The 25,347-nt window shown below is 42.8% G+C and overlaps 1 protein-coding gene across 1 annotated transcript in view; it reads right to left on the bottom strand.

The window, feature by feature from the left end:
- Positions 1 to 25,347, bottom strand: part of PLCL2 (phospholipase C like 2) — a 218,302-nt gene that overhangs the window by 21,744 nt on the left and 171,211 nt on the right. Inside the window, 1 exon segment of the mRNA XM_070467022.1 lies at positions 12,718 to 12,827. Coding sequence (XP_070323123.1) covers positions 12,718 to 12,827 — 110 coding nt within the window.

Here is a 25,347-nt window from a genome sequence, read left to right as displayed (position 1 = left end):
ACATGCTGCTCAAAGTCTGCCAGTCCCACTGCTGCCCACTCATCACAACCCCTTGACACAGCCCTGCCCACCAGAGGGGCAAGACCCAGCTCCACCCATCAGCAGGCAGGAACCAGGCCCTCTCATCAGGAAGCCTGCACACGCCTCTAGACCAGCCTCGCCCAAGGGGCAGACAGCAGAAACAAGAACTGCAGTCCTGCAGCCTACAGAACAGAAACCACACTCAAAGAAAGTCAGAGAAGATGGGACAGTTAAGAATATGTCCCAGAGGAAGGCACAAGATCAAACCCCAGAAGAATAACTAAGTGAATTAGAGACAGGCAACCTACCTGAAAAATAATTCAGAGGAATGATAGCGAAGATGATCCAAGATCTCAGAAAAGGAGACACAGACCAAGAAGACACAAGAAATGTTTAACAGAGCTAGAAGACCAAAAGAATAAACCAACAAATGGGAACAATGTAATATCTGACACGAAACACTGGAAGGAATCAAGAGCAGACTAACTGAGGCAGAAGAAAGAATAAGTCAAAAGACAGAATGGTGGAAATAACTGCCAAGGAACAAAATAAAGAAGAAAGAGTGAAAAGAAAATACAGTCCAAGAGAATTCTACAACAACATTAAATGCACATTTGCATTATGGGAATCCCAGAAGGAGAAGAGAGAGAAAGGACCTGAGAAAATATTTGAAGAGATAATAGCTGAAAACTTCCTTAACTTGGGAAAGGAAACAGTCACCTAAGTCAAGGAAGTGCAGAGGGTCCCAGGCAGGATAAACCCAAGGAGGAACATGCCAAGACACTTGGTAGTCAAACTGACAAGTTAAAGACAAAGAGGAAATATTAAAGGCAGCAAGGGAAATGCAATAAATAACATACAAGAGAATTCCCATAAGGTTATCAGCTGAATATCAAGTTTTCAGCAGGAATTCTGCAGGCGAGAAGGGAGCTGGCACAATATATTTAAAGTGATGAAAAGGAAGAACCAAGATTACTGAGCAAGGATTTCAGTCACATTTGATGGAGAAATAAAAAGTTACAGAAAAAGAAAAAAGAAAGGAAAAAAAAAAGTTATGGAAAAACAAAAGCTAAGAGAATTTGTCACCACTAGACCAGCTTTGCAGCAAATGCTAAAGGAACCTCTCTAGGTAGAAAAGAAAAGCCCAATAGAAAAAAAAGTACAAATGGGAAGCTCACCAATAAAGGCAAACATAAATGGAAGGTAAAAGATCATCTGCATACAAATACGACATCAAAACCAGCGAGCATGAGATGAGAAGAGCAGGAGAGCACAAATGCAGGGCACTGGAAATGTATTTGAAATGAAAAGACCAGAAACTTAACACTATCTTGTTTATTTATAGGCTGCTATATCAAAGCTTCATAGTAACTGCAGATTGAAAATCTGCAAGATTTTGAAAAGATTGAAAATCTACAAGAAAGAAAAAAGAATCCAAACACAACACTAAAGTCATCAAATCACAAGAGAAGAAAACGAAAGAGGAAAGGAAGAAAGAGACTTGCAAAAACAAATTCAAAACAAGTAACCAAATGGCAATAAAAACATACATGTCAATAATTACCTTAAATATAAATGGATAAAATGCTCCAATGAAAAGACTGACTGAATGGATACACAAACAAGACCCATACATATGTTGTCTACAAGAGACCCACGTGTTTAGACCTAGAGACACGAAAGTGAAAGTGAGGGGATGGAAAAGGAATTCTGTGGAAATGGAAATCAAAAGAAAGCTAGAATAGCAATATTCATATCAGACAAAATAAACCTCAAAATAAAAACTGTTACATAAAGGAGGACCCTACACAACAAAGGCATCTGTCTGAGTCAAAGATACAACAACTGTAAATATATACGCAGCTGACATACGAGGACTGCAATATATAAGGCAAATGCTAATAGCCATGGAGGAGAAACTGGCAGTAACACAACAGTACAGTGGGGGACCTCAACACCCCAGTTTTATCAATGGAGAGACCATCAGACAGAAAATCAATAAGCAAACACAGAGCTTAAGTGATACATTAGGCCAGGCAGACTTAATTGATATTTTCAGAGCATTTTATCTAAAAGTAGCAGAATACATGATCTTCTCAAGTGCACATGGAATATTCTCCAGGATTGATCACAAGCAGGGTTACAAAGTGAACCTCAGTAAATTTAAGAAAACTATCGTATCAAGCATCTTTTTCAACCACAACACTACAAGATTAGGAATCAACTATAAGAAAAAAACCTTTGTGTTTGTGTTGTAAAAAACATAAACACATGGAGGCTAAACAGTATGCTACTAAACCACCAATGGATTACTAAAGAAATCAAAGAGGAAATTGAAAAATACCTACAGATAAATGAAAATGAAAGTATGAGGATCTAAAACCTATGGGATACAGAAAAATCAGTGTTAAGAGGGAAATTTATAGCAATACAATCTTCAAAAATAAGAATAATCTCAAACTACCTAAACTTATACCTAAAGCAACTAGACAAAGAAGTAGAAACAAAACCCAAAATTAATAAAGGAAAAAAATCATAAAGATCAGAGCAGTAATAGATGAAATAGGGATGAAGAACTCAGTAGAAAAGATCAATGAAACTTAAAGCTGGTTCTTTGCAAAGATAAACAAAATTGGTAAACCTTTAGGTCTCAAGTCGATAAAATTAGAAATGAAAAAGAAGTTATAACTGACACCACAGAAATACAAAGCATCGTAAGCGACTGCTATAAGCAACTATATGCCAATAAAATGGACAATGTAGAAGAAATAGACAAGTGCTTAACAAGGTACAATCTTCCAAGACTGAAACAAGAAGAAAAGAAATAGCAAATATGAACAGAATGAATTGAAACTGTGAATTTAAAAAATTCCAACAAACAAAAGTTCAGAACCAGATGGCTTCACAGGAAAATTCTATCAGATAAGTTAACTCTATCAGAAGAGTTAACCTGTCCTTCTGAAACTATTCCAAAAATTTCAGAGAAAGGAACACTCCCAAGTTCATTCTATGAGGCCACCATCACTCTGATAACAAAAACCAGACAAAGATATCACAAAAAAGAAAATTACAGGCCAATTCACCGATGAACATGATGCAAAAATCCTCAAAAGAAATCCTAGCAAACTGACGACTCCAACATTCCACTAAAATTATACACCATGATCAAGTAGGGATCTGTCCCAGGGATGCAAGGAATTCTTCAGTATTTACAAATCATCAATGTGATATACCACAAACTGAAGAATAAAAATCATATGATAATCTCAGTAGTTGTAGAAAAAGCTTTTGACAAAAATCAATACCCATTTATGATACTCTCTAGAAAGTGAGCACAGAACAAATCCACCTCAACATTAAAAATCCAGATATGATAAACCTACAGCTAACATCATTCGCAATGGTGGGAAGTTAGATACATTTCCCCTAAGATAAGGAACAAGGCAAGGATATCCACTGTCACTGCTTTCATTCAACATAGTTTTGGAAGTCCTATCCATGGCAGTCAGAGGAGGAAAAAATAAATAAAAGGAATCCAAATTGGAAAAGAAGTTAAAATGTCTCTATTTGCAGATGACATGATACTATACACAGAAAATCCTAAAGATGCTACCAGAAACGTACTAGAGCTCATCAGTGAATTCAATAAAGTTGCAGGATATAAAATTAATACACAGAAATCTATTGCATTTCTATATACTAACAACACAAAATCAAAATCATGAATACAAGTTAAAGAAACAATGCCATTTACTATCTAATCAAAAAAGAATAAAATATCTAAGAATAAGGAGGCAAAAGGTCTGTACACAGAGAACTAAGATACTGATGAAAGAAATCAAAGACAACACAAACAAATGGGAGAGATACACCATGTTCTTGAACTGGAAGAATCAACACTGTGAAAAGCAGTATCTACCCAAAGCAATCTACAGATTCAATGCAATCTCTATCAAATCACCAATGGCATTTTCCACAGAATTAGAAGAAAAAATTATAAATTTGTAAGGAAATACAAAAGACTCCAAACAATCAAAGCCATCTTGAGAAAGAAAAATGGAGCTGGAGGAAACAGGCTCCCTGATTTCAGACTATGCTACATAAATAAAGTAATCAAGACAGTATGGTACTGATACAAAACCGGAAATATAGATCAATGGAACAGGATCTAGAAAGCCCAGAGGTAAACCCAGGCACCTGTGGTCACCTAATCTATGACAAAGGAGGCAAGAAAATGGACTGGTGAAAAGACAGTCTCTTCAGTAAGTGGTGCTGTGAAAACTGGACTGCTGCATGTCCAGAATGAAATTAGAATATTCTTTACATAAAAATACATAAAACCATAAATAAAAATAAACCCAGTATGAATTAAAGAACTATATGTAAGACCGGAGACTACAAAACGCTTAGAGGAAAATAGGCACAACACTCTGATATAAATTGCAGCAATATTTTTCTTCTACAGTAATGAAAATAAAAAGAAAAATAAACAAATGGGAATTAAAGTCAAAAGCTTTTGCACAGGCAAGGAAATGACAAAACAAAATAGAAAATATTTGTAAACAATGTGACAAGAGCTTAATTTCCAAAATTTACAAACCACTCATGAAGCTCAAAATTATATATATAAGCAACGCAATAAAAAAATGGGCAGAAGATCTAAATAGACACTTCAGTTCTCCAAAGAAGAACTGGCCCAGAGGCACATCAAAGGATGTTCAACATCATTAATTCTTAGAGAAATGCAATCAAAACTACCATGAGGTATTGCCTCACACCCATCAAAATGGTCATCATCAAAAAGGCTACAAACAATAAATGTTGGAGAGGGCATTGTCTCAAAAGGGGACCGTCCCCCATTGTTGGTGGGAATGTAAGTTGGTACAACCACTATGGAGAATAGTATGGAGGTTCCTTAAGAAACTGAAAAAAAAAAAAGAGCTACAATATGATCTAGCAATCCCACTCCTGGACATATATCTGAAGAAAAACGGTTCAAAAGGATACATGCATCCCAGTTGTGCATTACAGTGCTGTTTACAATAGCCGAATTATGGAAGCAACTTAAATGTCCACTGACAGATGACTGCATGAAGAAGACGTGGTACACATATATACCATGGGATATTCAGTTCAGTTCAGTCACTCAGTCATGTCCAACTCTTTGCAACCCCATGGACTGCAGCACGCAAGGCTTTCCTGTCCATCACCAACTCCCGCTGCTTGCTCAAACTCATGTCCATTGAGTGGGTGATGCCATCCAACCATCTCATCCTCTGTCGTTCCCTTCTCCTTCCGTCTTCAATCTTTCCTAGCATCAGGGTCTTTTCCAACGAGTCAGTTCTTCACATCAGGGGGCCAAAGTATTGGAGTTTCAGCTTCAGCATCAGTCCTTCCAATGAACACCCAGGACTGATCTCCTCTAGGGTGGACTGGTTGGATCTCCTTGCAGTCATGGGACTCAAGAGTCTTCTCCAGCACCACAGTTCAAAAGCATCAATTCTTCAGTGCTCAGCTTTCTTTACAGTCCAACTTTCACAACCGTACATGACTAATGGAAAAACCATAGCCTTGACTAGATGGACCTTTGTCAGCAAAGTAATGTCTCTGCTTTTTAATATGCTGTCTAGGTTGGTCATAGCTTTTCTTCCAAGCAGCAAGTGTCTTTAATTTCATGGCTGCAGTCACCATGTGCAGTGATTTTGGAGCCCTCCAAATTAAAATCTCTCACTGTTTCCATTGTTTCCCCATCTGTTTTCCAAGAAGTTATGGGACCAGATGCCATGATCTTGGCTTTTTGAATGTTGAGTTTTAAACCAACTTTTTCACTCCCCTCTTTCACTTTCATCAAGAGGTTCTTCAGTTCTTCTTTGCTTTCTGACATAAAGTGATGTCATCTGCTTAGCTAAGGTTATTGATATTTCTTCCAGCAATCTTGATTCTTGAGTAATGGGATATTCAGTTCAGTTCAGTTCAGTTGCTCAGTCGTGTCTGACTCTTTATTACTCAGCCATTAAAAAGAATGAAATAATGCCATTTGCAACAACATGAATGGACATGGAGATTATCATACTGCAGGAATTAAGTCAAACAGAGTAAGACAAATATATGATATCACTTATATGCAGAATCTAAAAAGATGATACAAATGAACTTATTTACCAAACAGAAACAAACTCACAGACTTAGAAAACAAACTTAGGTTACCAAAGGGGAAATGCTGAGGGAGAGAGAAATTGGGAGTTTGGGATTGACAGGTACTCACTGCCATATTTAAAACTGTTTAGCACAGGGAACTCTACTAAATATTCTGTAATAACCTAAGATGGGAAAAGAATTTTCAAAAGAATAAATATATATGTATAACTGAATCACTTTGCTGTACACTGGAAACTAACCCAACAAAAATATGAATCAACTATACTCCAATACAAAATTTTTAAAAAAGTTTTTAAGGCATTACAGAACTTCCTTCCCACATCTGTGATGAAATGAGCAGAAAGAATAAAGCTGGAAAACACACAAATACACAAACACAAGCAACCACCCCACAAAGACTAGAGTGTAACAGAATTTAATAAATGTCTAAAACTCACAGAATGCATACTGATAATTCATAAAATGCTGAAAATTCTTAACAGTCAGCCAACCTGGAGAGATACAAACTGAGTGTCTTTCTTTCTTTACTTTTATTTGATGAAGGAGAAGAGATGAAGGGAAGCAAGAGGTGACACGGGAGAGTTAGGGATGAGGCTGACACAGAACTAGAAGACAAGACACAACGTATAAAGCAGTGATTTTTTAGAAAGTGCAAGACCGGGAGCCCTGGGAGAGCAGGTCCAGACGCAAGGTCAGTGCAAGGGGAGCTTCCCAAACGGAGCCCGGCAGGTATCCAGAGCTCGGGGTGAGGTGGCGCCAAGTGTAACAGAGAAGGACGGAGGGACACAGCAGCTACTGGAGATACACACGTTCAAGGAGAGGATGTCATGAGCACAAAAGAGAGAAGTGGGAAAAGTGAAATAAAGACCCCCCCGGACAGGGTCGACGGCAGATTAGATGCCGTGGAGGATACAGCAACATCGCTTGAAGACGCAACACTAGAAGCTACTGAGAAAGAAACACAGCTGAAAGGCCCGAATCAAACGAGCAGTGCACCTGTGACTTGGGTGATAATATCGAGCGGTACCTATGCATACACGGAGTCACAGGAGGAGGAGACAAAGGGCAAAACAGAAACAAGTTTAAAGAAGCAATGGCTGAAATTTTTCCAAATGTGATGAAAACTGTAAACCTACATATAGAAAAATCTTGAAGAGCTCTAAGCAGAAAATACAAAGCCACACTAAGACCCATCATGACCTCTTTAAAAATCTAAAAGAAGTAAAGACCCAGCAAAAAGTTGCTCAAACTCCATTCACTAGACTTGCCAAATTGACAATATCAAGTGTTGACAAAGGTGTGGGGTAACTGCAACTCTTGTAACACTGCTGGGGGGAATTCTCTATGGGACGGTTCATAAAGCAGTTGGCAATTTCTTATAAAGTCTGACACACAGTTACCAAGTGAGCAATTCTACTCATAGGTATTCATCCAAGAAAACCAAAACTATATGTTCACACAAAGACTTGTATGTGAATGTCCACTGCAGCTGTATACATAATAGGCAAAAACTAGAAGTAACCCAAATGTCCTCCACTAGTGAATGGAATGTGGTACACCCAGAGGATAGAATACTATTTATCAGTAAAAAGGAACAGCTTACTGAAACATCAACTTGGATGAATCTCAGCAGTGTTCTGCTGAATGCAAGAGGCCAGGCACAAAGGTTACTGGCCACAAAAGTACATGTCTCCATGTATGTGACATTCTGGAGCAGGGGAAACCACAGAGGCAGAAATTAGACCAGCAGGCGGCCAGGCAGGGGAGTTTCCTACAAAGGAGAACAAGGGGACCCCTGGGATGACAGTCTGTCATCACTGTGGTAGGCTGCATGAGTATGCACATTTGTCAAAATTCCCTGAATTGCACAGTTAAAACTGGTGAATTTTATTTTACATTAAGTTATACCTCAATAAAGCTCATCAAAAAAGAGAGAATGGTGCTATCTAATGAGTGTGAGATCTTGAGGGCTGGTTTTCTGAATTAAAGAGGCAATCAGAAGTCTGTGGGAATGAATGACACCCTCTCCCCAGTTATCAGTGGAAACCCTGGAACAGGACAGGCACAAGCCCTGAGAAAGCTGGGCCCAAGCACCCAAAGGCTGTCTCTGACATCAGCTGAGACTTCTCCTTTCTCGGCCGTTCCCTCAGGCTACAGGAAAGCACGGGTGACTTGGACTGCTGGTGACAGCAAACCAGCTTAAATGTTGAGCTGGTAAGTGAGCAACATGGGAACCACACTCCTGAGACCAATGGGGGATGTTTAAACCTGGACAACGGAAAAATAATAACATGCCTAACTTCCCACCCAGAAATAGTAGAAAGTGTTAATATTCTCATCTTTCATAGCAGAAGGTCAACCAACAAACCTTATAATTGAAATGTGTAGATTTCAAAAAACCCAATTAATCCAAACATATAAACCAAAAAACCCAAATGTATAGCTTTCAAAAATGACTCCAATTAATATTGTTCATAATCTTTTTTCTTAACCTCAGAGGGATTTTATAGGAAATAAATACCGTTTAGAGTAAAAATTGTTCAGCAATTCATTCACTTTCCCTGGTGGCTCAGATGACAAAAAATCCACCTGCATTCAGGAGACCTGGGTTCGATCCCTGGGTCGGGGAGATCCCCTGGAGGAGGGCATGGCGACCCACTCCAGGATTCTTGCCTGGAGGATCCCATGGACGGAGCCTGGAGGGCTGCAGCCCCTGGGTCGCAAAGAGTCGGACACGACTGAGTGACTAACACTTCACTTCAAAGTGAAATTTAGCACTTGAAAAATTAAATAGAGAAATTATAGTAGGATCCTGTCTACTGATATACCTTATTTCATAATATCTGAGACACTAATGCTTATAAGACATACATTTCCTTGTGGCCCAGCTGGTAAAGAATCCGCCTGCAATGCAGGAGACCTGGGTTCAATCCCTGGGTTGGGAAGATCCTCTGGAGAAGGAAAAGGCTACCCACTCCAGTATTCTGGCCTGGAGAATTCCATGGACTGTATGGTCCATGGGGTTGCAAAGAGTCAGACATGACTGAGCAACTTTCACAAGGAAGAAAATCACTCCAATTTAACTAGGCTACAATGCAAAGATGCCATGAATTATATGATATACAAAAATATCAAAGATGTGAAAAACATGGAAAAAAGTATGACTCAGAATCAATAAAATATACCTCTATTCACCCAGCCGTATGCATATAAAACAGTTCCTGGAATAAGGTCACTTACATTTAAAAACAATTATTTCTCAGATGGAAGATCTGAGGTCATTTTAAAACTTATCTTTTATACATTAAAAAAGTTCTTTATAATGAAGACATGTTCACAAAAACAAATGATTTTTATTCAAAAGAAAGAAAAATGAAGTAAATATGACAAGATGTTGGGCTTCCCTGTGGGCCGATGGTTAAGAATCCACATGCCAATGCCAGGGCCACAGGTTCAATCCCTGGTCCAGGAAGACCTGACCTGCCGTGGGGCAGTGAAGCCCGTGGGCCACCACTGCTGAGCCCGTGCTCGGCAACAGAGACCGCTGGGGCGAGGAGCCCACACGCCAGATCTGGAGAGCAGCCCTCCCTGGCTGTGCCGAGAGAAGGTTCAGCGCACCCAAAATAAACACATACCTCAATCTTAAAAACAACATGCCAAGATGTTAATAGTGGGTCCTTCTGGGTGTGGGATCACAGGTGACATTTCTCCTTCATCCATGTCTGCATTTTCAAGGAACCCTTAAAACTGAAAACCTGAACGAAGCCAGCAGAGACTCATCAAACCTGTGGGCTGGACACCCTTGGATGAAAGCTGTTTCTGGCCAGAGGTCACATCCGCGATCCCCACCCTGCAAGTCCTTCATCGTGTGACTGCCGGCCGCCCTTCCTGCCACGTTGTCCAGATGAGTGCGGGGACTCGGAAGGCAGCTGGTGCCTCTGCTCTGGCACCCAGCTTCTCAGGGAGCTTCCTAATCCCCTGAGGGCCCTGTCAGGCAGGCAGTCCTAAGGTCACCCCTGAGATGCTGACCCAGGAGGTCTGCGACGGGGCATGGGAAACTGCGCGTTAGGCGCCCAGGTAACTCATAACTGGTCACACAGCTCCGGGGCTCCTTGGCACGTCTGGAGGGAAGGTCTGGAGGCGTCCCCAAGCCTCTGTGCCCCCACGAGGGCACCCGCTGCCCACCACACACAGCCCAGGAGGACCAGCTCAGTGCAAAGAACAGCTGAGGAGAGGAATCCAGGAGACCCACACCCTCCTGCCAGGAGAAGGCTGGGGGCTCAACCCAGACCCACGCCCAAAACTCTGCGAGCACTGGACAGTCCAAAGAGAGCTTACCCCCAGGAAATACGCGGCCATGAACAAGGCCCTCCACCGTACAGAAAAGACACACAGATCCCTGCAGCCATTCCGCACTCCACGCCTGGTTCTGCCAGAGGCAAACACCACCTAGAGCCAATACTACCCTGGAGACTTCCAAAAATCTATTACCCTGTCCTGTGCATTTGTTTCCATATGAAGAGAAGTCTGAGGTTTTAATTCCCTCTCCTGGACATAATTCATAAGAAAATGGTTTCCTCAGTGCAGCCATTTGGTTCAATGTCACGTTTCCAGAATCTGATCCACTACTTTGTGCTAGCTGTCTTTCACGACTGTGTGCACCAGGCTTCCATCTCCAGGGGTCCTTAGCCCAGTGCTTCCCAAACTAATGTGCGTAAGAATCCCCTGGGATCTTGTTTAAAAAATAAAAAGCCAAATGAGCCTTTGCTCCTGTCATAAGGCTACACACCATGGCGCTATTTTCCCCTGAGGTTTGCAGGAAGTTTATCGCGTACCAGCAAGTTGTAAAGCCAAATGCCTCTCCATGGTACATTTTTCTATCTGCTGTTTACTGGACTACAAGTGATCAGAGTTAAATACTAAGCTGAAGATCTAGAGATTTTTTAAAAAGTACATGTGTAGGAAAGGGAGCATTTGAAGAAGTTCAGAAAATGACTTTAATTATACAAATGAGTAGCAGCGTAAGATGAGAAAGTGCAAGTTGGCTATCTTGGGAAGGGTGACTTCTCATTAAATCAGAAAACTGTTGTCTGCTGCAGGATGGATCCTTTAACTTGAAGGGGAACAGGAAAATTAAAAGAGGCAGCTGTGATAATGTCTTACAGCTCTGAATTCAACTGAGAAGAAAGCTGGGAGGGACCAGAGAGTAACTTTACGCTGAGCTGTCCAAGGTCCAGACAAGTGATATTTCTGTGCTACTATTATTCAAGGTCCCAAACACTGAGATGAAGAAAAGATCATCAAGACAAAACACTAAAAGTTCCAAGGCACCTGCTGCTGCTGCTGAGTCTCGGTCCTGCCCCGCTCCGTGAGACCCCGTGGGCTGCAGCCCCCCAGGCTCCTCTGTCCATGGGGGTCTCCAGGCAAGGATACTGGAGTGGGTATCCATGCCCTCCGCCAGGGGACCTTCCCAGACGAGGGATCGAAAGCCGACCTCCTGCACGGCAGGTAGATTCTGTCCCATCTGAGCCACCAGAGAAGCCCCAAGGCGCACACATAGCAGGATTTTTAAAATCGTGTCATATGACATGCACGGTTTCCCAGGTGACTCAGCGGTTAAGAGTCCGCTTGCCAATGCAGGAAGTGCAGGTTCGACCCCTGGGTTGGGAAGACCCCCTGGAGGAGGACATGGCAACCCGCTCCAGTGTTCTTGCCGGGAGAATCCCAGGGACGGAGGAGCCTGGCAGGCTACAGTCTGTGGGGTTGCAAAAGTCGGACACGACCGAGCAACTAAACCACAACATGTTATATATGCCACAGAGAAAGAGGCTGGGGGAATGCACAGCAAAAGACCCTGGATGGTGAGACTATGTTTACCTCTGGTTACGCTAGTTTGATATTTTCTATAATGAAAATACATTACTTTCATCATAAAAATAATAACAGTTAATTTGTAAGTGGTCATGCTGAAACAGAGAGAAGGGAAGGAGGGAAGGAGGAAGGGAGGGAGAGATGAGCAGAAAAGAAAGAAAGAAGGGAGCAGATAAACAGTTATGGGTGTTTTTTCCCTTGGAGGGAGATGTCTTTCAAACGGCAATTCCCTTCACATTCTTCTTTCAAGTACGCCCCCCACAATTCTTTCCTGTTTTTTTCTGGGATCATATTAAGGTTGTGATTATACTTTCAAGCGTTGAATGAAATGTGAGGAACTAGAATCTTCCAATTCCAGTCATTTCTCTGTAATCGGTGCTGTTTCCCATGCAGCGACTGGCAGCTGTGAAGTCTGCAGCACTTCAAGGGTGAAACGCAAGGCCCTTTCCCGTCCTGGCAGGGCCCAGAACATGCCAGCCACTCATGTGGCTGCCTGCCCAGCGACCGTGCCACAGGCTGTCCCGAACGCAGAGTCCTCACTGGAAAGCACTGTGGCCTTGATGGGCTGGTGATGCAGAGCGCAGGGAAGTGGGCACTAACCAGTGGGAAGAAGCATGCAGAAAAGGGCTGCAAAGTCAGGAGCGTCAGAAACGGCGCAGAAGGTACCTTTAGGATGGTGATGTTCCAGGTAAAGCTCTCCACCGCCTTTTGCAGTTTGCGTTCCTTCAGGCCTTCCTTGGTGCCGATGCTGTGCAGGTGCTCGTGGAACTCCATGGCTGAAAGAAGCAGAAAGACAAAGGATGTTACTCCCCCACCCAATCTGCGGTAATGGGCCAGCAATACTTATTTTTCTAGGTATAGCTAGAAAGATTCCAGTCTCCACTGGGATTTCACAGAGGATAAAATAAGAAAGTTCTGGCAGGGGAAACACTGCCAATTCACAGCCTCAGTGAGGCAGACAGCATCTCTGAGTGCGTGCCTGTGGACTGGGACGCTGCCCAGGGCACAGGTGACCATCCGCATTCTTCCTCTAGAGGTGGGGGCGCTGAAGAGACTCAGCCAGGTTCAGAGACTGAGGCTGAGGGAGCGGGAGGGACCGTGGACCAGGCCCAGGCTTTGGAATCTCGGAGGCTGATTTTAGCTCCACTGAGGTCTCAATGATGCTTTGGAACTGTGGTGTTGGAGAAGACTCTTGAGAGTCCCTTGCACTGAAAGGAGGTCCAACCAGTCCATCCTAGAGGAGATCAGTCCTGGGTGTTCATTGGAAGGACTGATGCTGAAGCTAAAACTCCAATACTTTGGCCACCTGATGGGAAGAGCTGACTCACTGGAAAAGACCCTGATGCTGGGAAAGATTGAAGGCAGTAGGAGAAGGGGACGACAGAGGATGGGATGGTTGGACGGCATCACCAACTCGATGGACATGAGTTTGAGCAAGCTCTTGGAGTTGGTGATGGACAGGGAGGCCTGGCGTGCTGCAGTCCATGGGGTCACAAAGAGTCGGACACGACTGAGCAACTGAACTGAACTGAGGTCTCAATGTTGGCAATTAAGGATGAAAAACAGCACAAAACACTGTGCTTCCTGCCCCAGTGAGAGTCGGCCCGGGGTCCCAGGCCAAGCCTGCAGCAGAGGGGAGAGGACGAGCGACAGCCAGGGCGCCCCGCCACTGCGGCCGAGTCGCTCAGTCGCGTCCAGTCTGTGCGACCCCACAGACGGCAGCCCGCCAGGCTCCCCCGTCCCTGGGCTTCTCCAGGCAAGGACACTGGAGTGGGCTGCCGTTTCCTTCTCCAAGGGCACCCTGCCTCTGTATAATTCACATGATCCGTGCATATTCCTCACCGCTGTTTGAAACAGTATGAACACAGGAGTAGTGGGACGTCCTCTTCCTGATTTAATATCATTAAAACTCATGGAGTTTTTTTACATATTCACTTGCAGTCAGTTATCCCATTGCTGGCCAATGGGAACCCTGCAGGTGGGTTTCTAAGTCCTCCTGAGGTCACTGATTAGCCTCTGACACGTCCCTTGCTTCTGGCATAAGACGTTCTAGAGTCAGCAAGTACACTGCTCACCGGGGCCTGGAACCAGGCATTTCTCCAAGGACCTCTGGATTCTTACAAGTGGACAATGGTGCTCAAAGACCATAATCTTCGGGCCAGGAGCGCTCACCGTTACTGAGTTCCCACTGTTCACCGTTACTGAGTTCCCACTGTTTTCCAGGCTCTTTAGTGAACAGATCTTTGGTACGTGGGCTTTTTTTTTAAGGGAAGAATATTTTTTCTAAGGGAAGCAACAAGAATTGCTTGTACCTCTAATTCAAATTTACAATGTTTTCACTGCTTTCTTAAATCTTAGACTTATCTCTTCGGCAGAAAATCTTAATTAACCACATCAACATAACTAATAGTAAGACTGCTAAATACAATTTAAACTCTACATTTTTTTTTTTTTTGGTCAGAGTACATCTCATTGAGAATGTACAATAAAAGTAGTGTTCCAAGGTCAGTCAAGGTAATTATTTTCTTTACATGGTTATGTCTGTAAAAAGTACAATTACGTACATTTGTTTCCTTTTTATCCCATTGTGTATGTGGGGGTGGGACATGTTTTTGCTTTTTTGGATAAATTTTTTTTTTATGATTCCTAAGCCAAACTGTGTATCAAGCTGCATTCAGGTGAATCTTACTTTCTTCCTGGATTTCTCTACCCTAATTCCTCCCTTCCCCCGTACATTTTTTATGAATTTTTAGTTTGTCTTTTATTGTCTTCTTTCTCCTTGAAGATCTAAGCAGAGGTGTCCATGTATCCACAAACCTCTATTTTTTGCACAAAAGCAGCATAGTATGCACACTGCTCTGTGGCCTTCCTCCGAGCAGCCACAGTGGAGATCGCTCACTGCCCACCTATCAGGCCCTTCTCACCCTTCTTTGACACCTACAGAGCCCCCACACTGGGGAGATGAGCCGCCTTTGGTTTAACCAGCCCTCACTGATGGATGTGGTCTCCCAATCTTTCGCTGTTACAACTAATGTTGGAGCAGCCGTCATTTTTACAAGACATTTCCCCTGTTCTTTTGTACATTTCTCCTGTTCAGGTGGGCACCCCAATTTCTAACTGCTGTTCTATGCAACATCGTTTCAAAGCAGTTCTTTACACAGTGATTGACAGGAACTTCATTCCTTAGTGCCTTTAAACAGTGAACAAGAGCTGACATACAGGATAAATATAGTAACCTGCCAATCTAGTCTTGCTTCTTCTCCATTTTCTCCCTCCTAATAGGAACCAGGGCCCTAATTCCTGTCATGCTAATAAAGCTTAAGAAACTCATTGGTTTAAAAAAGGAACAGTAATTAGTAGAAGTCATTACACTGTCTAGGGAACTCCCACGCTGACCCTTCTCCTTTAATTCGGCCTCTCTCTGGACAACGGCCCGGCTTGGTCACTAACCGGCCCCCACCCAGCCCACTGCCGGCAGCCTGGCGCAGAGGGCCGCGTCCCCCATATCTGCTTCCAGTCTTCCCTGGGTGTGCTTGGTTTAACACAGTGCAAAAAGACAAATAATAACCACGACGAGGTGGCAATTACGTTCTAACGTCTAGGATTTCTGCTAAAGCAACACACACACGCACGTTCTCCCTGGCAGGTCTGAGAGACCCCCCGGCACACGCCCTGACGACTCAGGTCCACCTCCTAGAACGTGGCCCGAAGAGGCCCGGCACACCCTTGACGACTCAGGTCCACCTCCTAGAACGCGGCCCGATGAGGCCCGGCACACCCCTGACGACTCAGGTCCACCTCCTAGAACGTGGCCCGATGAGGCCCGGCACACGCCCTGACGACTCAGGTCCACCTCCTAGAACGCGGCCCGATGAGGCCCCGACAGTAAGACCCTGATGGTTCTCTAGTTTTAATGCTTCGGCATCATCTGGATTTCAGGATATTAATCTTTAATATCCATCTTTCGGGTAGTAAGCCAGGAACCATTTTGGTCTTAGCAGCACCACTGGGGCTCGGAAGGTGGACGTCCAGACGGAACACGGAAAAGAGATGAGACGGGAGAGCAGGCAGAGCAGTAACGCTCTGTCACCGAGGCTGAGCTCAGACAAGCGTCCACCCGTGCTGAGCGGAGGCAGCCTGCAGGAGGGCCAGCAGAACAGAGAGCCAGAGGCTGCCTTGGAAGCACTGAGGACTCACGGGAGAAACACAGGCCAGATGATTTAAAAAGTGATACTGATAAAATGGGGAAACATTTAAGGAAACAAGTAAAGCTGCCTAAAAACGTGTATTCCCCTCATCTGTTGAAGTACAGCCACTATGGAGAAGAGTGTGGAGAGTCCTTAAAAACACTGAGAATAAAACCACCACACGACCCAGCAATCCTACTACTTGGCATCCCTGAAAAAACCGTAACTGAAAAATACACATGTACCCCGGTATTCACTGCAGCACTGTTTACAATAGCTAGGGCATGGAAGCAACCTAGACGTCCATCGACAGATGAGTGGATAAAGAAGTGTGGTACATGTACACAGTGGAATGTTACTCAGCCATAAAAAGGAAGGTATTTGAGTCAGTTCTAATGAGATGAACGAACCTAGAGCCTATTATACGAGTGAAGTAAGTCAGAAAGAGAAAAGCAAGTATCATATGTTAACATGTACATATGCAATTTAGACAAACGGCACTGATGGCCCTATTTGCAGGGCAGCAGCAGAAACACGGATATACAGACAGACCTGCAGGCAGCGGGGAGGAGATGAGAGCAGCATGGAGCGTATCCGTTATCACACGGAAAGCAGACAGCCCGCGGGAATCTGCTGTGAACACTGGGCGCTCAGACCTGCTGCTCCAGGAAAACCTGGGGGGATGGGAGGGAGGTGGGTGGGAGGTTCAAGAGAGAGGGGACCTGTGTACACCTAGGGCTGCTCCATGCCGATGTGCGGCAGAAACCAGAACACTACTGTAAGGCATTTATCCTCCGATTAAAGGTAAAAAATTTTAAAAGTGAGATAAGACATTTCACCCTTATCTTCCCCTTCTTAAAATATCTATATAGTCAAATAAAAGTCCAAAAGGAGGCAGAAAGTTAGGGTTAGGTTGTGTGTGAGTGTGTGTGTGCACGTGTGTGTGCACGTGTATGAGTGTACGTGTGACTGAGCATGTGTGTGCGTGACGACGTGTAAGTGTATTTGTGTGTCAGTGTGTGTACATGTGTGTGTATTTAATAATGAAGTTCTTTAAAAGTGGGCACAAAAAGTGATGAGTTGACAAATGGAAAATTACGTTAAAAATCGGAAAGCCTGTATTTTAGAAAGTAGCTAAGACTATCCATTCCACTGGTACGTATTTCATTCCTTGGTTTGCTACATAATATATCTGTTTCTTAAAAGAATTTTCACATTATTAACTTATAGACTAATTTTTGTAAACATGCTGCCAATTTGCTAACATGCAGCACTTGTTGACTTCATATTTTGAGGATCTCACTTTGACTTACACAGCATGACTGTACGTTCACTGCGCTCCTGTGACACACAAAGTCCAGGCCAAAGACACAGTCAAGGGAAACAAAAGACCACTCACCAAGCACTTTACACACCCTATAAGGGAAACAGAGAGAGGCTCTGGAACTTTCCTGAGTAAACAGTAAAGAAGAATTCGGAGGAGACCTTCAAGATGGGGAGATCACATCAGAAGCGCATCCTCTGCATGTGGAGCAGCTCCTACAGGACAGCTCTGGGACGCCGGCAGGAAGACTCCGGACTTTCAGAAAGGCCAGTTGGCGTCCTCGGAATGGGCGAGGGCCAGAGGCAGAATGGGAGACAGAGATTTCAGGACAGGGACCTGCGCCCGGGCAGGGAGCCGTGAAGGAGGACACGTTTCCACACTGGGAAACCCCACAGGTGGCATCATGGGGGCGCTTGGGAACCCCAAGGGCAGTGAAATGGTGGGTGCTCGAAGGCAAAAGGCACATCTACCTGGGAGACCAAGCAGCTTGGCCCTGCCAAGGGTCCCCCAACACAGGGCCAGCTCCTCTGCGAAAGCGCACGGCCGCCTGGTGACTGCCGCAAGTTCCAGGCACTCCCCATGCCCCAGGGCAACTGAGCCCCCCGGGTCTCGGCCGAGAACAGAGGCCTGTGAGCAGAAGCAGGCCCGGGGCGAGAGCAAAGCAGCAGGAGGCCGCGTGAGCACAGGGAAGACGGGGAGGCGCCCATGCAGTCGCGGGGCAGCAGGCTAATTCCGCAGAACTGGTGTCAGGCTGCGGGCTTTAGGGGCAACTGGACTTTGGGAGGAGGTACAAGCTGGAGCGAGGCAGGATCTGAGTTTTAAACTGACCCCACACTGCCCACAGCGAATCCAGAGACCTTCCTAAAACTACTGGAGGACTGTCTGAGTAGGCCAACTGGCCAGAGCAGGAAAATGGAGGAATCACACAGACATTCTTCTCAATACCATTCTATGTATATTCCTCCCCTTTTTTCCCCATAGTGTTATAATGCTGTTCTTTATTACTGCTTTAATTTTTATTTTTATAGCCTCCTTTCCCCCTTTTCTAAAAAAAAAAAAACCTTATTTTAAAATAAATTCACTTTATTTTCCTGATTTTACTGCTGAGTACTGCTAAGTTACACTGCAATTTTTTCCCATGCTTTAGATTTTGTTTTTGATGTTTTGTGTTTCATTCTGCATTTCTGAGAGTCTAATTTTTAGTATCCAATTTCCCTTAAGGGTTTGATTATTGGCTTGATTGCTTTCTTCTTTCTTGACTCCTGTTGTTACTCATTTTTTCCTCTCTTCTTTTCCCTTTGTAAATGTGTGAATTTCTTTGGCTGTTGAATCGTGTTTCACCTTTAGTCTTGGGGTTATGACCTCTGTGTGGCCTGTGAAGTCTCGGTGCTACAGTAAGGGGTTGGGCTCAAACCCCCGAGGTGGGAGACCCAAGTCCAGGACTTTAGACCACCAGAGAACTTCTGACCCCATGGAACATAAGTAGACAAGAGCCTTCTCAAAGACCTCCATCTGAAAACCAAGACCAAGCTCCACCCAAAGGCCTGCAGGCTCCAGCGCCAGATGCCTGACACCAAACCTCTAGCAAAACAGGAATACAAACCTGCCATTTGCAGAAAGTCTGCCCAAAGTCTTACCAAGCCCATAGGCACCCCAAAACATACTACTGGACTGCCCTTAAAAGAGACAAGATCCAGCTCCATCCAACAGAATACAAACACAAGTTCCCCCAACCAGGAAGTCTTCACTGGATCAACCCCACCCATGGGGGGCAGAGACCACCATTAAGCAGAATTACCACAACCTTCCAGCCTGCAGACAGGAGACCCCAAACACAGTAAATGAAACAAAGTGAAAAGACAGAGAAGTGTGCAGCAAATGAAGGAGCATGGTAAAAAACCCACACGACCAAACAAACCAGGAGGAAATAAGCAGTGTACTGCAAAAAGAATTCAGAGTGATGATAAGGTGATACAAAACCTTGGAAATAAAATAAGACACAGATAGAAAGATTAGAGGCACGGATCGGGAAGATACAAGAAATGTTTACCAAGGACCTGCAAGATTTAAAGAATAGACAATCAGTCATGAACAACACAGAACCTGAGATGAAAAATACATTAGTGGGAGCCAAGGGCAGAACACCTGAAGCAGAAGAATGGATACATGGGCTGGAAGATAGAATGGTGGAAATAACTCAAACAGAGAAGAATAAAGAAAAAAGAATAAAAAGACATGAGGACAGTCTCAGGAGACCACTGGGATGACATTAAGTGCCCCAACATTCGACTCATGGGGTCCCAGAAGAAGAGGACAAGAAGAAAGAGTATGAGAAAATATTTGAGGAGATTATCGCTGAAAACTTCCCTAAAATGGGAAAGGAAAGCGCCACCCAAGTCCAGGAAGCCCAGGTCACACACAGGATGAGCTCAGGAGAAACACACCGAGATATGCGTTAATCAAACGAACTGAAATTAAACACAAAGAACAAATATCAAAAGCAGCACAGGGAAAAACAACAAATAACTTACAAGGAGCTCTCCGTAAGGCTAACAGCTGGTCTTTCAGTGGAAACGTTGCAGACCAGAAGGGAGGGCAAGATATACTGAAAGTGACGAAAGGGAAGCCCCAGAGCCAAGATTACTCCATCTAGCAAGGATCACGTTGAGATTGGAGGGAGAAATCAAAACCTTTACAGACAAGCAAGCAAAAAATTAAGAGAATTCAGCATTGCCAAACCAGCTTTACGACAAAAAGTAAAGAAACTTCTCTAGACAGGAAACATAAGAATAAGAAAACGCCTACAAAAACAAACCTAAAACAACAGAGTAAATGGCAAATGGATCATACTTATCAATAACTGCCTCAAATGTAAATGGACTAAATGTTCCAGCCAAAAGACACAGACTGGCTGAATGGATACAAAAACGAGACCCCAATATACGCTGTTGTAAAGACACGTCTCAGACCTAGGGACACACACAGGCGGACAGTGAAGGGCTGAAAAAAGATACTGCACACAAATGAAATCAGAAGCAAGTAGGAGTCTCAATACTCATATCAAAGAAAACAGACTTTAAAATAAAGGCCATTACAAGAGACGATGATGACACTACATAATGATCCAGAGATCAATCCAAGAAGAAAACACAACAGTTACACAATGAAGACACTACATAATGATCAAGAGATCAAAATCCAAGAAGAAAACAGAACAGTTACACATGCACCTAACGTAGGAGCACCTCAATACATCAAGGCAAATGCTAACAAGTTTTAAAGAGAAGCTCAAGAGTCACACAATAATAGTGGGGGACTTTAATACCTCACTGACACCAGTGGACAGAGTATACAGACAGGAAATTAATAAAGAAACACAAGCTCTAAAAGATACACCAGACCAGTTGGGCCTAATTGATATCTACAGGGCATTTCAATCAAAAACAATAGATTTCACTTTTTTTCTGAAGTGCACAAGGAACATTCTCCAGGACAGATCACATCTTAGGTCACAAAACAAGTCTTGATAAATTTTAAAAAGTGAAATCATTTCAAGAATCTTTTTTTGTCCACAAAGTTGTAAGATCAGATATCAACTACAGGAAAAAAAAATATAAAAAATAACACATAGAGGCTAAATAATATGCTTCTGCATAACCAACAGATCACTGAAGAAATAAAAAAGGAAATCAAAATATGCTTAGAAACAAATGACAACGGAAACACAAGAACTTAAAACATGTGGGATGCAGTGAAAGCAGTGCTAAGAGGGACATTTATCACAATAGAAGCCTACCTCAGGAAACAAGAAAAACAAATAAACCACCAAACCCTGCACCTAAAGCAGCTGGAAAAAGAAGGACAAAAACTCCAACGTCAGTAGAAGGTAAGAATCTTAAAGATCAGAGCAGAAGTAAATGAAAAACAATGGAGGCGACAATAATAAATTAAAAGCTGGTTCTTTGAGAGGAAAAACAAAACTGACAAACCATTAGCCAGACTCATCAACAAAAAAGCAGGAAGATTCAAATTAATAAAATTAGATATGCAAAAGAAGTTACAACTGACACCCCAGAAATGTGAAATATCATAAGAGACTATTACAAACAACATATGCCAATAAAATGGAAAACCTGAAAGAAATGGGCAAATTCTTAGAAAGGTACAGTCTCCCAAAACTGAACCAGGAAGAAATAGAAATATAAACGGACCAATCACAAACATGGAAATTGACATTGCAATAAAAAGTCTTCCAACAAACAAAAGTCCAGGACCAGATGACTTCAAAAGCAAATTCTACCAAAAGTTGAGTGAAGAGCTAATACCTATCCTGCTCAAACTCTACCAGAAAGTTTCAGAGGAAGGAAAACTCCAAAACTCATTCTATGAGGTTACTATCACCCTGATACCAAAACCAGACAAAGATGCCACAAAAAGAGAAAACTACAGGCCAATATTACTGATGAACATAGATGCAAAACTCCTTAACAAAATTCTAGCAAATAGAATCTAACAAAAAATTGAAAAGATCATACATCATGATCAAGTGGGATTTATCCCAGGGATGTAACGATTCTTCAATATATACAAACCAATCAATGTGATAGACCATATTAACAAACTGAAAGATAAAAGCCATATCACCATCTCAACAGATGCAGAGAAAGCTTTTAACAAAATTCAACACCAATTTATGATTAAAAAAAAACCTCTCCAGAAAGCAGGCATAGATGGAATATATCTCAGCATTGTAAAGCCCATATATGACAAATCCACAATAAATATTATTGTCAATGGGGAAAAAGTGAAAGCATTTCCTTTAAAATCAGAAACAAGATAAGAGTGCCCACTCTCAACATTATCATGCAACATAGTTTTGGAAGTCCTAGTCACAGCAATCAGAGAAGAAAAACAAATAAAAGGAATCCAGACTGGAAAAGAAGAAATAAACTCTCACTATTTGCAGATGACATGATATATAGAAAACCCTAAAGATGCCACCAGAAAATCACTAGAGCTAATCCATGAATACAGGAAAGTTTCAGGATATAAGATTAATACACATAAATCCCTTGCATTATTATACACTAACAATGAAAAACCAGAAAGAGAAATTAAGGAAATAATCCCATTCACCATTGCAACAGAAGAATACAATACTTAGGAATAAGTCTACCTATAGAGACCAAAGACTTGTATGCAGAAAACTACAAGACACTGATGGAGTTTTAAAGTAGATGATGAAAATCAGATTAGTAAAAACTTCAAGACAAATAAGCTGGAGGAATCAACCTTCCTGACTTCAGACTATACTACAAAAGCTACAGTCATCAAGACAGTATGGTACTAGCATAAAGACAGAAACCTAGACCAATGGAACAAGAGAGAAAGCCTGGAGATAAATCCACACACCTATGGGTAACTTGGAGGCAAAAATATTGGACAAAGGAGGCAAAAATACACAATGGAGAAAAGACAGTCTCTTCAATAAGTGGTGCTGGGAAAACTGGTCAGCTATATGAAAAAGAATGAAATTAGACCACTTCCTAATACCATTCACAAAAATAAACTCAAAACGGATTAAAGACTGAAACAGGAGACTAGAAATGACAAAATATCAGAGGATAGCACAGGCAGAATACTCCTTGACATAAATCACAGCAAGATCCTCTATGACACACCTCCTAGAATAATGGAAATAGAAACAAAAGTAAACAAATGGGACCTAATTAAACTTAAAGGCTTTTTCACAACAAAGGAAACTATAAACAAGATGAAGCGACCACCCTCAAAATGGGAGAAAATAATAGCAAATGAAATAACTGACAAAGGATTAATCTCCAAAATATACAAGCAGCTCAATATCAGAAAACCAAGCAACCCAGTACAAAAGTGGGCAGAAGACCTAAACAGACATTTCTCCAAAGGAGACAGACAGATGGCTAATAGATGCAGGAAAAGATACTCAACTTAGCTTATTATTAGAGAAATGCAAACCAAAACGACAATGAGCTATCACCTCACAGCAGTCAGAATGGGCATCATCAAGAACACTGCAAGCAATAAATGCTGGAGAGGGTGTGGAGAAAAGCGAACACTTCTGCACTGTTGGTGGGAATGTAAGTTCATACAGCCGCTATGGCGAACAGTATGGAGATTTCTCAAAATACTAGGAACAAAACTACCATATGACCCAACAGTCTCATTACTGGGCATTTACCCCAAAGAAACCATAATCAAAAAGGACACAGGTACCCCCACGCTCATCGCATTGCAGCACCGTTGACAGTAGCTAGGACGTGGAAGCGGCCTCGATGCCCATCGACAGGTGACTGGATAAAGAAGCTGTGGAACACACACACAGGGGAATGCTGCTCATCTGTAAGAAGGAACACGTGTCCGTCAGTTCTGATGAGGCGGACGAACCTAGAACCTGCTCCACAAGGTGAAAGCAGTCAGAAAGAGGAAGACAAATATCAAACATTAACGCACACGTACGGAGTCTAGGAAGATGGTACTGCTGATCCTATCTGCAGGGTAGCGAAGGAGACACAGGCATGAAATCAGACCATTGGACACAGTGAGGGAAGAGGTGGGTGGGACGATTTGAGCGAGCAGCATGGAAATGTATATATTACCACAAGTGAAACAGAGGGCCAGTGGGAGCCCGCCGTGTGATGCGGGGAACCCGAATCTGGTGCTCGGTGACGACCTAGCGGGGCTGGGAACGGGTGGGAGGCACAAGAGGGAGCAGGCACATGTACTCCTGTGGTTGACTCGTCTGATGCATGGCAGGAACCAACACAGGCTGTAAAGGAATTATCCTCCGATTAAAAATAAAACACCATTCACAAAACCCGAAATATCTGAATACTAGTTTGTCTGAGTCCAAAGGCCTAATGTTTCCCAACTGTCACGCAGTATCTCTACAATAAGAGTCCCAGCCCTTAACATGGACTCGAGATGTCTGTGTGTGTCCAGTAATTATGCAGCGAGGTAGAACCTGTGAGGGTCTGGGATAGGCACTGAATCAGTTCACAAGGAAATGAGGTTATGCCACGGAACTGGGTCAGTGCATATGCAACAAAGAAATCTGGTTACACGTCTAAGATGCGAATTTATTATTCCCTTGATATTAAATGGCCAGGAAATCTGTTCTAACATGTCGCAGGCGGTCTGCACATCAACAGTGAGTAGAGAAAACCTGTCTGGGTTAGACACTAAGTACCTTTCTCCCTATTTCCCAAATTATTTTCAGCAAAGAAACATGAGCCCCATGAAAAAGTCCTCATCTTATTAAGAAACTTAGGACCAGCATCTCTTCTCCTCCTGTAAGTCAAACCATCTGTCTAAAGAGCAGAGTTTTAAAGTAGATGATGAAAATCAGATTAGTAAAAACTTTTAAGACTAAGTTACCACCTTCCCCTGCCCCACACAAAGAAGCTAAGTTGTTTTCATTTTAAAGTTGTTTCATTTTATGGATAGAATTCCTTGTTCTTTAGTCACAGTTTGAAGGCAGTGGGGTTAGGAGTAAGCAGAGAGACAGACAGACACACAAGAGTCAAGATACTATTTTTTATTTTATATTGAACAAGATTTTTTAAATGTTTTCTAGTTTCATTTTTTTTGTATGTAAAAAAGAACTCCAGTATGAAACAGTCAGGAATATTTATGTGAAGAGGTAAAACTGAACTATTATCTAGGATTTCTTTAACAAGTGGACTTTTCATAACAGTTCTCTATTTCAGTAGTCAATATTCATAATACTGAGGTACAAAAGGTCTC

The sequence above is a fragment of the Odocoileus virginianus genome, chromosome 4, assembly GCF_023699985.2.
Source record: "Odocoileus virginianus isolate 20LAN1187 ecotype Illinois chromosome 4, Ovbor_1.2, whole genome shotgun sequence".
NCBI classification, from domain to species: domain Eukaryota; kingdom Metazoa; phylum Chordata; class Mammalia; order Artiodactyla; family Cervidae; genus Odocoileus; species Odocoileus virginianus.
The sequence above is the reverse complement of the archived record's forward strand: the minus strand, read 5'-3'. Positions and strand labels throughout refer to the sequence as shown.